The 14,024-nt window shown below is 37.2% G+C and overlaps 1 protein-coding gene across 5 annotated transcripts in view; it reads right to left on the bottom strand.

Moving 5' to 3' along the window:
- Positions 1-4,233: 4,233 nt before the first annotated feature.
- The window catches only part of LOC116293646 (RNA-binding protein 41), a 51,081-nt gene continuing 41,290 nt past the window's right edge, over positions 4,234-14,024 (bottom strand). For 4 of the 5 annotated variants that reach the window (XM_089038974.1, XM_031701105.2, XM_031701106.2 and 1 more), the window contains one exon: positions 4,234-7,848. In XM_089038974.1, coding sequence (XP_088895100.1) covers positions 6,582-7,706 — 1,125 coding nt within the window. In that variant the 5' untranslated portion in view covers positions 7,707-7,848 and the 3' untranslated portion in view covers positions 4,234-6,581. The remainder of the gene's footprint in view (positions 7,849-14,024) is intronic. The other variant, XM_031701104.2, reaches the window with a different exon arrangement.

Here is a 14,024-nt window from a genome sequence, read left to right as displayed (position 1 = left end):
AGAGAGAGAGAGAGAAAGAAAGAAAGGAAGAAAGAAAGAGAGAAAGAGAGAAAGAAAGAAAGAAAGAAAGAAAGAAAGGAAGAAAGAAAGCATGGAGAGAAAGAAAGAAAGAAAGAAAGGAAGAAAGAAAGAAGGAAGAAAAACCAAAAAATGAATGAATGAATGAATGAATGAATGAATTAAAAGGCGGGGGGAACAAAAAAAGAAAAAGGGAAAGAAAAATGATCTTCTTCCATTCCCGTGATGATTAATGCTAGCCCAATCTGGCCCGGCCGTCAATCAATTATAGGATCATTATAATCATATCAATCCATAACTTCTACCAGATGGATGTCTGCAATGCGCACTTGGGGGGATCCAATCTATCCAATATATACTTTAATATGTCTTGATGTTTATTCAATTCCAAAGTAATTTGCAAATAACAGCACAAGTACCCTTGAAGTGCCCCTCTTTCAAAACACTTCGTGCTAGATGCCTTACCACGTATTTGATGTCCATCTAACTATCAGTGTTGTACTTCAAATACATGTTAAAAGAAGACGAAGAAGACAGAAGAGAAGAAGAAGACAGACGCAGCAGAAGCCGTACGAAGAAGAAGAGGAGAAAAGAGAAGAAGAAGAGAGGAAAGGGAGAAGGATAAGGAGAAGGAGGACGAAGCCGAAAAGAGAAGGAGATAAGGAGAGAGCTCGTAGATCCGAGAGGGCCGAATCTCCTCTCCTTCTCCTTCCTGTCTCCATCCCTTCCTTGGCTCCTCTCCTTCTCCTCTCATCGTCTCTCTCTTCTCCTCCTTCTCCTTCTCCTCCCTCGCCTTCGTCTCCTTCCCTTCTCCTCTCCTTCTCCTTCGCTCTCCTTCTCCTCTCCGTTCTCCTGCCCTCCTCCCGTCTCCTTCTCCTATCCTCGCCTTCTCGCCTCTCCTTCTCCTTCTCCTTCTCTTCTCCTTCCGCGCTTCTCCTCTCCTTCCCTTCGCCTTCCTTCCCTCTCCCTCTCCCCGCCTCTCCCCGACGCCAGCCGCAGGAGGTGCTCCTCCCAAAGAATCAGGGTTTGTGTGGACTGAAAGGATTGCAAAAATGGTACTTGTTTTAAAATTTTAGTGCCTATCTCCTGGAATATAAGAAACGTTTTGGTCCGCCCCTTCCCCTCTTGCAGATAAAGGAAAGACTCAAGATATCGATAGGAACTCTTGCGTATCTCCAGGGCATCGTAAAGAGTATTACTGAATGCTCGTCTAAAGTATGGAACGGATTCTTATAACGAAACTGCTAAAATGCTTTCAGAATAAGGGGGCGATGAGAGATGATGGCTGAGAATAATAAAACAATCAATAACTATTATTAACTATAATTATACAACTGTACAATATAGAGTAAAAAGACAGTCTTGTGTTCGTGACAAAAATAACGCCATACACATGAGGTATAACGAACAACACCTGTGTGTGTTCCAAAACTAGATTAGAATGTAAGATGATCGTTGGTAGACGAAAGAAAATTGCATCAGCGCTTTCTTTATTGTATGTGAAGGGGACAGTCGTTTCGATTGATGGTGAATTTTTGCGCGTAAGACACAGTTAAATCCAATTATCATCTGGGAAGTGTTGCAAGCAAATAGGGCGAATATAGGAAGGAAGTTTTTCTGCTTAATTACTTAGGCGAGTTTTTCTTTTACCAAAGAAGTCCAAAAAATAGAGCCGAAGAACGCCCGGTAAGTTGTTTTTGAAAGATTGAACTGATTGTGTTACCCGATACTGAACTAATGGCGTTAATAAATAAACTCCAATTACGGAACTGAAAACACGATTGAGTGAAATAAGATTACAGACAAAACAGATAATGGTGGAAAAAGGCTTCGAATGGAAAAAGTACAATGAGTGACGTACTGAAGAATAATAACTCAATTGGTTGTCATATTAGCTTGGTGTTTATCATGATTGCCTTGAGTAAGAGCAAAGTTGGCAGAAAATATGATAAGATCTGTCATATTTTGTGCTTTATTTCCGAAATGTGAAGAATATTGAATGATTCTTTAGCTTGTAATGTACGATTGATAAGAGTGGAAGAAAATATGGCGACAGTGATTCATTAGAAACGAAAGCCTCTTGAAAATTTGATATCATTTAAATCTTCTTAAAAATGGTTTGCATCACTTAAATAGGAGCTACTTTTCTAGCAGCGGCTGTCAGCCAGCATACTTCTACAGCAGCCTATTCATAGTGCAAGTCTTTTGGCTGACATCTTCTTTTCTATTGAAAAGTGGGTAGGGGGGCTCGACGGACCTTTTAGGGTCAAAAATGAGACCTCGCGTACCTTTTAGGGTCTCCGGCTGACTCCCAGTTGACTCCGTACCTTTTAGGGTCAGATTTGTTCGTTTTGAAAAATATCGAACGTCATACAAGAATATAATGGTTGGAAACGTTGTCATTTTAAATGTGGTCGTACCTTTTAGGGTCTAAAATCAGCATCTCTGTTAATTTATGCGTACCTTTTAGGGTCATTTTCAAAAGCGTCCGTCGAGCCCCCTACCCACTTATTAGACCTATTATTAATTAGACACTAGTACTTATTATCGATGAAGTCATAACTACTTATCATACTAGCCAAGGTTATAGGTATCTCGAGGGTCGCTGGAACCAGGATGTCTGCCAACTTCTGCCGATTGTTAGGTGTCTAAAACAACTGACTTTCCAAATACCTTTCTTGAAACGTTCACCGTGTAGACTAAATGCATCAAATAGATTAATCTTCGAGCAGCGAAAGTTAGTTCTTTTTAGATTGGAATCGATATTATCTTTCATCCGCGGCCATATTGGATTAGCTCGACGAGGTGCGCCAGGAATGCGTTGAGGTGCTTAAAAAGATGCGCACAAATGACAGCTATGAAATTTTATTGGAAATGTCTTGAAGCTTGGTTAAACTTATCCAGACTCGTACCCAGTCGTCATTTGTTTCAGGCTTTTTTGCGCGCGGTGGATTTTGGGAAGGAGAGCTTTTTTCTTCCGTCCTTCCCCTGATGCACCGGGAACTCACTAAATCCTTCCCATCAACCACAGCGTGAGTACCACAGCGTGAGAACCACAGCAAGTTGGCCCGTGTAACACCACCTTTAAACCAAGGCTTCCCTTCTTACAGAGAATTTTGTAGAGTCAGTGTAGTATGTCACACATAAATTAAAATGCAACGACAAAATCGCTTCTCATAGCAATGGCGGACAGGCGTTTGACAATTTTTTCGAAAGTAAAATTCAGACGGGAAAAGTTTCTTTTTCGAACCCCTGAATTATTGTTTATTAGTGAACATTATAACCTGTTCAAGCATAAAGAAAATCGGGGATTTTTTTTGTGTTAATATTATTTTCGTAAGACTAGCACTTCAAAGGATTTTATGAAACACAAAAAGGGCGGAATTTCTTAGGCGTTTGGATTGAAACCTAATCTACACTGACTTGGAAAAGCATATCGGAAACTAAGCACCGGAGCTTGACAAAGTATCTATCGAAATAAAGCTTTTAAGTTGTAACTTATTTCCGAAATACTTTTTCGTTTTGAACCCGAAAGTAATTGACGTTACTCTTTGAAAGGAAGAAACAACGCCAGTTTTCATTTGTCTCGAACGGCAGAAATAATCTAAACCAAATCTCTTGTGTTTAGGCTGGCAACTATCCCTTTCACAACCGAACGTTCTGAGTAGTATTTTTGAAGCATATTTGCGCATCTTGTTATTTCCATGGAATTCGAGTAATACAAGTAATACGAATTATTATCGTTATTTTTATTAATAATCAAAAAAGATGCAGACGTCTGGACGTTATACGGGTTGTAGAAGGATGACTCAACAAAGCAGGTAGTCTGCTGTCGTCTTTCGAATTCTTGAGCAGTCTCTTTCGCACCTTTAGTTATCACTCGTTCAAGTTACTCTGCCAGAATACCTTGTATTTTGTACGAACATTTTTTCAATTCCTTTAATTCTAATAAATGAATTTCCTTAGTAATTGAGACGTAATTCCTAAATTGTACTTTACCAAGGCGTGTTATTGTTAAGACTATTAGTACTGAAATTCCAGGGGAAAATAAGGCGATTATACAACTTCACTGCTAAACGTTTGCTGGTAAGATATCGAGTTACCGGGGGATATAAAAAAGCCATGGAGATATGTGAAATAATATGATATAAAGTGTGTAAGTAATGAAAGGATATACTAAGAGAATGGGACTCCCACAAACGAAGGAAACACAGGTTTATTGGTTTCTTAATTTATTGGTATTAATTTGAGATCTTCACACGTTTTTAATTCATTGAATTCAATCACTCTCAGTCCATTTGCGACTGTTCAATCATAGAAATAAATAAATACAGATGGTAAATAACTGGAATTTCAATTTCTTTTCTTCGAAAATTCGCATCTTGACACGAGTTTAATAAGTCTGCGCATGCGTTCATTTTAGCAATCTAGCTTCATTGTTTGTTGTGCACATTTCAGACCATGTGATGCCACTCTTGGGAGTTGATTCTTTCACGTGTAGATATTTTAACATGTTCGTCATAAAAGAACAATTCTCAAGGGAATGTCATGTGATCTGGAATGGGCAATTTGCATACGAAGCTAATTAGGTCTATACTAGAGTGTTTTAGTGAGAAAACAAACGTTTCTTTTCTCCGAATATCTGATGAGAAAAATTACTTTTATAAGATCAAGATACTGTATTATAAAGACCATATAAAAGAATTAGCCTTAAGTTACAAGCACATGCGGAGACGCTTTTCACTCGCGTATTCTAATCCGCTAATTGATCGATTCAATGGTCAAACACAAAACATGAGGTTGAGGCTGTAGGGTACAAGTTTGACTTCAGTTTCTTACTCTCGCAGCCTCGATTGGATGCTTTGCGTTGGACCGATGAAACGATGTATAGAAACTTGTCTACATAAGCTTGATTGCACAAGTATAAGCATAAGCAAGTGCGCACCGCTATAGTCGTGTCCCATAGACGTGCGAAGGACATCTTCGAGTCTGCACCTGTTGCTTATGCTTTTGCTTGTAATGCAAGTGTGTACCATATGACAGTGCTAAAGAAGACGGTATTCAATAAACCTGCGACCACAAGCAATCCCGTGGCTCACTAAGCAAAGTATTTCTGCCGTCGCTGTTAAATAATCACCATCATGTAAAGTTAACCGGGGCAGAATGCTATATTGGTGGAAAAACAGGCTTCGTTATCTCTTGCCCTGAATAGACCCCATGCATGTGACGTCAAAGCAGTTCAATTTGGAGGACAAAACAAAATAATTTCAATTTCCTGAGAATTGGAAACCTATTGTTATGTCCTCCATTCGGGATTTCGACGTGTGTCTTCTTTGAACACTGGTCATATCATAAACTATGATGGAAATCGTTCTAAATGGTAAACCAACTAGGTGGTAGAATCGATGTGGGTAAAGTTTATTGGGCGTGAAAATGACCAACCACCATTATGGCGGGAAATAATCACGTGAATACTTACCCCGAATGCTATTGGTCGACCACGATGGCTGCAATCATAAGCTATTTGCTTGACTTTCGGAACAGACGCTAACATATTGTACTTATTCTATTGGACATACTAGTTGATGGTACAGGAACAACGATATGTATAGAGTCGACTACACCATTTCAAACAACTTCCAAAAAACATAAATACGAAAACATTTGCACAAGTCTTGTTTTTCACTCTGTTGTCTTGGCATAAATAAACGTTTCAATAAGAATCTACCTACATTTCATCCCAGCAACAGTTAATGATTGTTTTTTTTTTCTTGTTTCCCAGGTCGAAAGCAAGAGAATCTAGTTTCTTTACTTATCCTTTTCTATTGATTTAATAAGAGTCCCCTAACAGTTCTGAGCGCCATTTTTGTAGGCAATCGCTTGCCCGTGCATCAAAGATAGGACGGCGGTGATATTTATTTTTGTAAGGTCACCGCCGTTCTCGCTTAGATGCACAGGTACGGTTACCTCTTACTAAATGGGCCAGGGAACTACTGTGAAGGGGACTATTACGGTTCGTACCTACTGTGGTTCCGTGTCTCGTTTCCACGGAACACTAGACGTACAAACATTGATTTTTTTATTTCCTCCTTGAAGTCTCCACTGACCACACATACTTGTTTATTTGCGTTTTACCAGTTATTTACGTCTTGACTTCTCTCCCAAGTAAATCAGTCAATTTGGGATAAGACGAGATCTGTAAGTTCATCCTACCATATATATTATATTCTTAGTCCGCCCATAGTTCGCCTTGAGTCCATAAATATGTTCGTGAAGCAGTCGGAATTAAGTCGTAGCTTCCAACAGTTCATCAGTTTTATTGGTTTCTATTACTCCGACCAATGGCCGATAAGCCGATTTCCTTCGTAAAAGCATCGGGCTGTCCTCGGATATACAATTGCCGCTTTTAGAAATACGAATGCAAAGCCGCGATGCTTTCGTGATATTGCTGTTATGCACTTGGAATATACACCGATTTAAACCCGAGCCATTTCTTCGGACAGGGACGAAGACTATAGCGGTCAATTTCGCTATGTATTCGATGTATTTCGGATGCACTCGACTCAGACAGATAAAGGCGAGGATTTACGTCGAGATGCAGCGGTGTAACCACTAGGATTTGCTGTCGTCCCGAACTGCTTGAGTTTAGAGAATGAACATCTTAGTATACGTTTAAAGTACTTGGCGTAACGTTCGTTGAGGGCTGCATAACATATCGGGTTCAATGCAGTGGGTAACCACATTAGAATATGGAGATAATGATTACAATAATATAGTGCCTTATTGTCTACCACCTTTGTGAGATCAAGATAAGACCAAATCAAGAAGAACACTTGGAAAGGTACATAACAGAAAAAGAAAATCAGCACTACCGTGAGTAACATGCGAATGAACTTTCGTTCCATCGTCTGCCGTTTAGTAGCTGAGGCAGTGTTCGCATTACGGAGCAACACAGAGTTTCTTGGGCTTTCACCAGGGCTGTCCTGTGCAAGGGACGAGGGTCTGTTAAAGTGAAGCGAAGGAAACAAAGTAATGTGTGCCAAAGTCATACTGATCTTGATGTACAGGATAAGAATGACCAGAAGTGGAATAAAGTTATTTACGAGGAACATGAACGTGGTGTAGATTTTAACATAAAGAATTTGTTGTTCAGTATCGCTGCTGTAAATCTCTAAACAATAGCCATCAATAGTGACAGTTCTCGAACCGTAGCTGGGTAAAGTGACTAGGAAAGCTATCATCCAGATGAGAGCAATGATGAGTCTGGTCTCCGACGTGGAAGGTTTGAGCTTGAACGGGAAAATCAGAGCACGGAATCGGTCACAGGCGATTGCTACGAGCGTGTTGCTTGTCACAACTGCAAACACAGTTATACTCGGGTTGACCAGCTTGCACATCACTTCGCCGAACACCCATTTTCCAATTTCAAGATAGGCGACGATTATAGGTAGACACAGAGTCGCTAGGACATCTGCAAGGGCCAAGTTCGCGATGAGGAAATAAGCGAACGTTCTCATTTGTCTGTTACGGTACGTTATGAAGATGACTGCAATATTCCCGACAAGCGACACGAGTATGATAGCACCAAACAGCAAAAACCGTATGACGACTGAATATTCGGGTTCCCCACCCAATTGTATAGGCTGTGTTTGGTTGATATTCGACGAATTCTGAACTCCTGGGTCCATGGTTGCACTACAGTAATCCTCCACACAGATCAAGTCGTTGTGTTCAACTGACGATGAATAATAACAAGATGTTCGAGTTGTTCTGTTGCTCAATCTACCAGTACTTTACGACTTGTTGAGCCCAAAATGAGCTCTCGACTCCCTATAGTGTAAAATTAGAACTCATCAATATTGTTTTAAAGTTATTAAGATTTAAAATACGTTGTAAGAGTTTTCTTAAACGACACAGGTTGTTAATAAAACCAGAATTGATAACGCTTAGTGATCGCAGGTAATATTGTCCTTGTCTTTAGACGAATCAAATGAGCGATGTACTTGAATGACTTTTCACAATACAACTAATCTATTTGCCTTCAGGCCTTCAGGCTGTATAAGATCTATAGAATATGTACGCATAGGAATTTTTGTGTTCATGGCTAAAGAAGTTATAGGTAGCCATAACTAAGATCAAAGAGGGATTGAACATGTGCGGGGAATGTAATTGTGCGCTTTACCGCTAAAGCCGAAGGATACATCGGAAAAACGCGCGTAGAAAAAAGAAAAACTTGAAAGTCATACAAATTATTTCTTGATGAGAAGCAATTAATTTCTGAACAATATAACAGAAAACAAAACTCGTAATTCTTGTCAAAACGCTGGTTTTGTTTTAGCTCTAACTTAAACAAGCACTGGAATTATTGCTATGACCCTAAAATATGCGAGAAAAAATGCGTCAATGCGCGACAAGTAACGCATGTGAAGGTTTTCTTTTACGAAAGAAACCACTTGATGGAATTCCAAGCGAATCATATAGAGCTATGAATATAATTCAAACATAATATTCATATCATTAGCCTTCACCAAAAGTTGAAAAGAGGCGAAAAAATAAGAAATATGTCGGCGTAATTGTCAAGTAACGGCAACTTTTCTCACATACTCGTTTCGTTCCTAAACGTGTGGATCCCTACGGCGACACAGATGTGTTAAGTTTTTACGCACTGGAGTTTTGATTATAATAAGTCAGCAATTTTAAGTTAACACGCTTTTGTGGTTTTATGAACAAGTTAAGTAAGCCATAACAATAAAAATTCGAAATGACTTCGTCTTAAGCAATACCTCTTGGTATACACACCGCACGATATTTTCAGAGTGGATGGAATTTTTTTAAAGGGGCTGTGAAGTAATGGAATTATTCTCGGCCGGAATCAACGGTTATATTTAGTTTGTTTTGTAGAACTGCTTGTGATAACGGCAGCCATGTTTGTTGAATTCAGCTACAGATTCATCGTTTTGTTTTGTTATGTCAACCAACAATTTTTTTATATGCTTTGAAATTTCCGAGAAAATATGTACAGAGGAAAAATGCATGGGTCCTAAATTGCCCTTGGCACAAATAAGTGCGGATCTAGACTCGTAGTTTTAGGTAATAGTATTCTCAAGTATGTGTCTGTTATGAAGGAAAAAACCACTGTGGAGGACTAATTCTTGACAGAGTGGTATCCGATATATTGGTACAGGGAACAAACTCTGGAACAATTCTGTATCGACATAAGAAAAGGATTGTAACTGAATGTTTATCTATCACATAAAAAAAGAAGAAAAAAAAAAAAGAAAAAAAAAAGGCTACGTGTAATAATCATTTAAACTAGTTATAGTCAAAAGTTAGTTAAAGTAAAATTCAAATGTTCATGCTGTTATTTTAGTTTTGGTATGTTAAAAGGTCGACAAGTTTGGTTGGGCAAGTCAAGGGTCAGTTATGTATTAAAAGATTGAGACGTCACTTAGGTGAGTACTTAAGAGTAGGAATGACGTCAGTAATATGGGAATTCGTGAGAGTGAAAATATAGTGAGGGGGAGGAGAGGAGAGGAGAGGAGAGGAGAGGAGAGGAGAGGAGAGGAGAAAATTATTTTTTCCTATTCTCTTTAAAAAAGGTAAAAAAAAAAAAAAGAAAGAAAGAAAAAAGAAAAGAAGGAACGATGGAAAAGGGAGAAGAAAAGCATAGTGGTTGTAGCTAATATTCAGATTCTATATGCAGAGCCGGTAATGAGATTACCTTCACTCATGGAAATTCACTCTGTACTTAGGTAAATATTAAAGAAGTGATTTTTGATTTAAACAGAAAAGAAAAATAGGAAATGAGGGGAAAAAAAGATGGAAGGAAAAAGGCCAAAAGCAAAAAAAAAAAAAAAAAAAAAAAAAAAAAAAAAAAAAAAAAACTTAACGAGTTGTCATACGTGTTTCTGGCATGAAAGAACATTACGAGAAAGTAAAAAAAATCTCACAAATCAATGCGCGTGCGACTAGCTCGTTTTACTCTTCCTTTGAATAAGCTTTCTAGGGTCTAATACTAAAAGAATACGGCGTGACTTTATTCTAATGTTAATAAACATGACAGCGTATAGTATCCCATATAAAGTTTTTTTTGCCAACATTTTTTAGATGATGAAAATGATGAATTTTCGCATTTTGCTCGATGTTATCACAAAACGCGCGAAAAAATGGTAAGAGTGTGCTATGGAAAAGAAATGTAGATAGGTAAATACAAAAAATGAAACAAAATTTCCGTAAAATTTAGAGCTAGAAAAAGTAACATTTGAATGAATTCTAAATCTACTTACAGAAATCGTGAAGCGAAATTCTTAGAGCCAGAAATCTTGATGGAAGGAAAGTCCTTGATCAGATAAATAGCTCTACTCTAATAGATTAAGTTTCTGGGTAGAAATTGAAGTAAAGATAAAATGCCTTTTTATCGGGTTTTGGGCATTTGAATCCGATGAAGCAGGTGTTTTGGGAAGAAATAATGGTAATGATAGAAAAACACACAAAACAACGAATCGTTTGCGCCTTCTTAATGAGAAAATTAAGAACACTTTTGAGCAGTTTGCGTTAGAGAGGGTGTTGCTCGTACAAGGGAAATTAACGTGTCTTTGAATGACGAAATTATAATTTGCGGCAGTAATTTGCGTAACAGAAAAATCAACAACCTGCGATAACTATTTTGTCAAAACACATAGTAATTACAGTATCTAAACCTCGCTCTTTTAGAAATAAACACATTTAAAACCCATCTTAGCTAACGCGCGTTCGAGTTAGGCATACTTCATAGGTGATTATAGGGCGTGCGTGTGTGTATTTTGCTTTTATTTTTTGAAAAATAGTAGAGGTAGACAGTAATTCTATTGTGTTTATCAACAACACACAGACTAGATGGACAAGCTGTCATTGTAATTCATAGGTGTTCTATTTCGTATACTTCAGTATTTGATAATAGAAAAATCTAAATCAAATTGCAGTAATCAATCATTACAATAATATAGGAGCTTCTTCTAAACGATCACCGCTTGCCCCGAGGCGCATGAGACTGAATACCATATCAATTAGCGTTTGGCCGGATTATAGCATAGTAAATATGTCATTATTACTGATATTGCACGATAGCGTTGTTGTGTTAGGATGATTTTATTTTAACTTTAAAACATACCTAAAGATCATTATTTACTTCTCTATTAGGATGATATCTTTGTCACGGTTAAAAGGATAATCTTTCTATATTATTATTATATTACGCTGGTTAATAGTAGATCCTTTTCAGGGGGTAGGGGGTGTGGTGGGTGTCAATCCCCCCTGGGTACCACCCCTTGTAATTTAATTAGATACTAAAAATAGGTATGGGGTAAAGAATATTTACCCCCCTCGACCCCACACGGGAGAGAATGTGCTACTAGCCTAAGTGAGAAGTAGCGCAAGTGTTATCACTCTCTCGCTATATTCATGGAACAGTCGCCATTACAATCTTTTCCTAATGTAAACGTTTTCGTTCTCTACCTAATGGTTGATCTTACATTAATTATGATGATGATGATGATGACGATGGTGATGATGATACATGGTAATGATGGTGAAGATGATGATGATGATGATGACACATGGTAATGATGATTATGATGATGATGATGATAATGATAATGATGATGATGATGGTAGTGATGATGATAGTGATGATGATACATGGTAATGATGATGATGATGATAATAATAATAGTCTGCTAGCCGTCATTAGCACATGGACATAATTCATTCAAATGTTGCTCCTACTATCCATGCAAACTGGATCTTAATCTTCCAAATTCATACATAGCTAGAGATTAAATAAACAGAAATCGCTTGCCTTGGGCTGTAGGAATAAAAAGAAGCCCCCGCATCCATCAAATAACAGAAAGGCGTAGGTGTATTGAATAGAATGAATCAAACTACGAAAAAATAACGGGAAGCGAACATTGTGTTTTAAAAAAACCTATAGACTCGAAGGGCTAAAATTAGTACATTTTTTAAGCTTGCAAATTTGCCATCAAATTTCGCAGGGGGAGGGGTCGCAAGTTTTTTTAGTCACTTATGATTCTTATTACTGCAAAAAAACACTCTAGATCCTCGGGGGGTAATGATATAGACAGGAAAAAGATATTATAATAAGTATTGATATAAACACAGGCTATTAGGGCCAACGGTTCGCCCAACGCGAGGTGTAGTGCGATAGGGAAAGAGAAAGGAAGGAAGAAAGGAAGAAAGAAAGAAAGAAAGAAAGAAAGAAAGAAAGAAAGAAAGAAAGAAAGAAAGAAAGAAAGAAAGAAAGAAAGAAAGAAAGAAAGAAAGAAAGAAAGAAAGAAAGAAAGAAAGGAAGAAAGAAAGAAAAATATAACGTAATGACAGTTTTGACAGTGATTGATATTGACGATAGCGACCTTTGACAGCTATGCATATTGATGTGCTATGTGGGTTCAAGGCTATTAAGAACTTGCCTTAGAGGCTGAGGACTCGAACAATCCTCGGCTCCGATAAGACGAGAAACCTTTAACCAACATATTTATTGCCTTTATTGCTCTTAAGTGTTACATATTTCTATACAATAGTAATTACTAAGGTATTTCGTTGCCTTGAGAATAAAAAAATGAAAGAATGGCGTCAAAGAAAGGTCGACTACCGAGAGAAAATTCTTAAAAAAACGTTAAATGTTCAAAATACACTTTTGAAAATCTTGATTTTTTGGCTTTTCTAATTCAAGTGAGGTTTTGGAACTATGATTTTTAAGTTTTAGATTAACGATAGATTTAATAAAACCACTATAAGTAATGATCGAAATATAGATACTTATTACTCATAAATCGACTTTTCTGCTGGAAAATACAATATCTCTCTATATATTTATTAGACTAAATCCTGTATATTTCCTATATCGAATGAACTGGCCAAGATATATTTATAAAGCAAGATGATGAATAGTCGACAGAAGAGTTATTAGACAAGTCCTAATATTAGCACTAATAAAAAAAATTGTCTTGGAAAGCTATCAATGTAAAAGATTGATTTGTTTAGAGTCAAAGCTCAGAAAGGAGGCCAAGATTAGTTGTAAATGAAAAAAATATCAAAAAATATCAAAAGTATCAAAAAATATCAAAAATATATGAACAAATTGAAAGCAAATACATGTTTCTTAGCTTAGCGAAAAAGATTGACTCTTAATCATCGTTATTTTGATAACAAGATTTTATACTCTTAGCCGTTTGTAATGTAGAACCTTATTGAACCAATTTTTTGGGTCCGCGTTATTTGTATCAAAAGCTTTACTTTTATTACTATGAATTTAATAATGTAAAAAGCCATTTAAATGTACTTACTCCGCTTACACTTTAGTGGATTCTCTAAGGAAAATATATATAGTGAATCATGTGTGCTATCAAATAAATAATGCATAGATCTTTTGATCTGTTTCCTAGGGTGTGGGTTAAATTATTGTTACTTATCATAACTAAAAAGCCATTTAAATGTACTTACTCCGCTTACACTTTAGTGGATTCTCTAAGGAATATATATGTGAATCATGGTATCAAATAAATGATGCATAGATCTTTTGATCTGTTTCTTAGGGTGTGGGTTAAATTATTATTACTTATCATAACTAAAAAGCCATTTAAATGTACTTACTCGTTCGTACACCCGTGCAATTTAGTGGATTCTCTAAAGAATGTATAGATGTATGTATAGATGGGCAATCTGATTTCTTGCCTACTCGCCCATATTCGCCCAGATAATCCAAAATGGCGGCAGGAAACCGTGATAAGGCCTATCCTATAAATGCTTGGATCATTTTATTCACGGCGTGCGTACTTTTTTATTTTTAGATACTAAACATAGTCTCCGCATTCCCTATATATTTATAACCGGCCATGTGTCATCTTGTCTTTCCTTCCCAGTATATTAAAATATTTCGCATTTATGGCTTGATTGCCATTATAAATCAAAGAACAGACAGAAAAATAACCCGTTTTATTCATATCCAAGAA

The sequence above is a fragment of the Actinia tenebrosa genome, unplaced genomic scaffold (assembly GCF_029948245.1).
Source record: "Actinia tenebrosa isolate PJP-AT-01 unplaced genomic scaffold, QUT_ActTen_1.0 PGA_scaffold6__47_contigs__length_16458017, whole genome shotgun sequence".
Classification (NCBI taxonomy): Eukaryota; Metazoa; Cnidaria; class Anthozoa; order Actiniaria; family Actiniidae; genus Actinia; species Actinia tenebrosa.
Note: the sequence above shows the minus strand (reverse complement) of the source record. Positions and strands in the feature narration are given on the sequence as shown.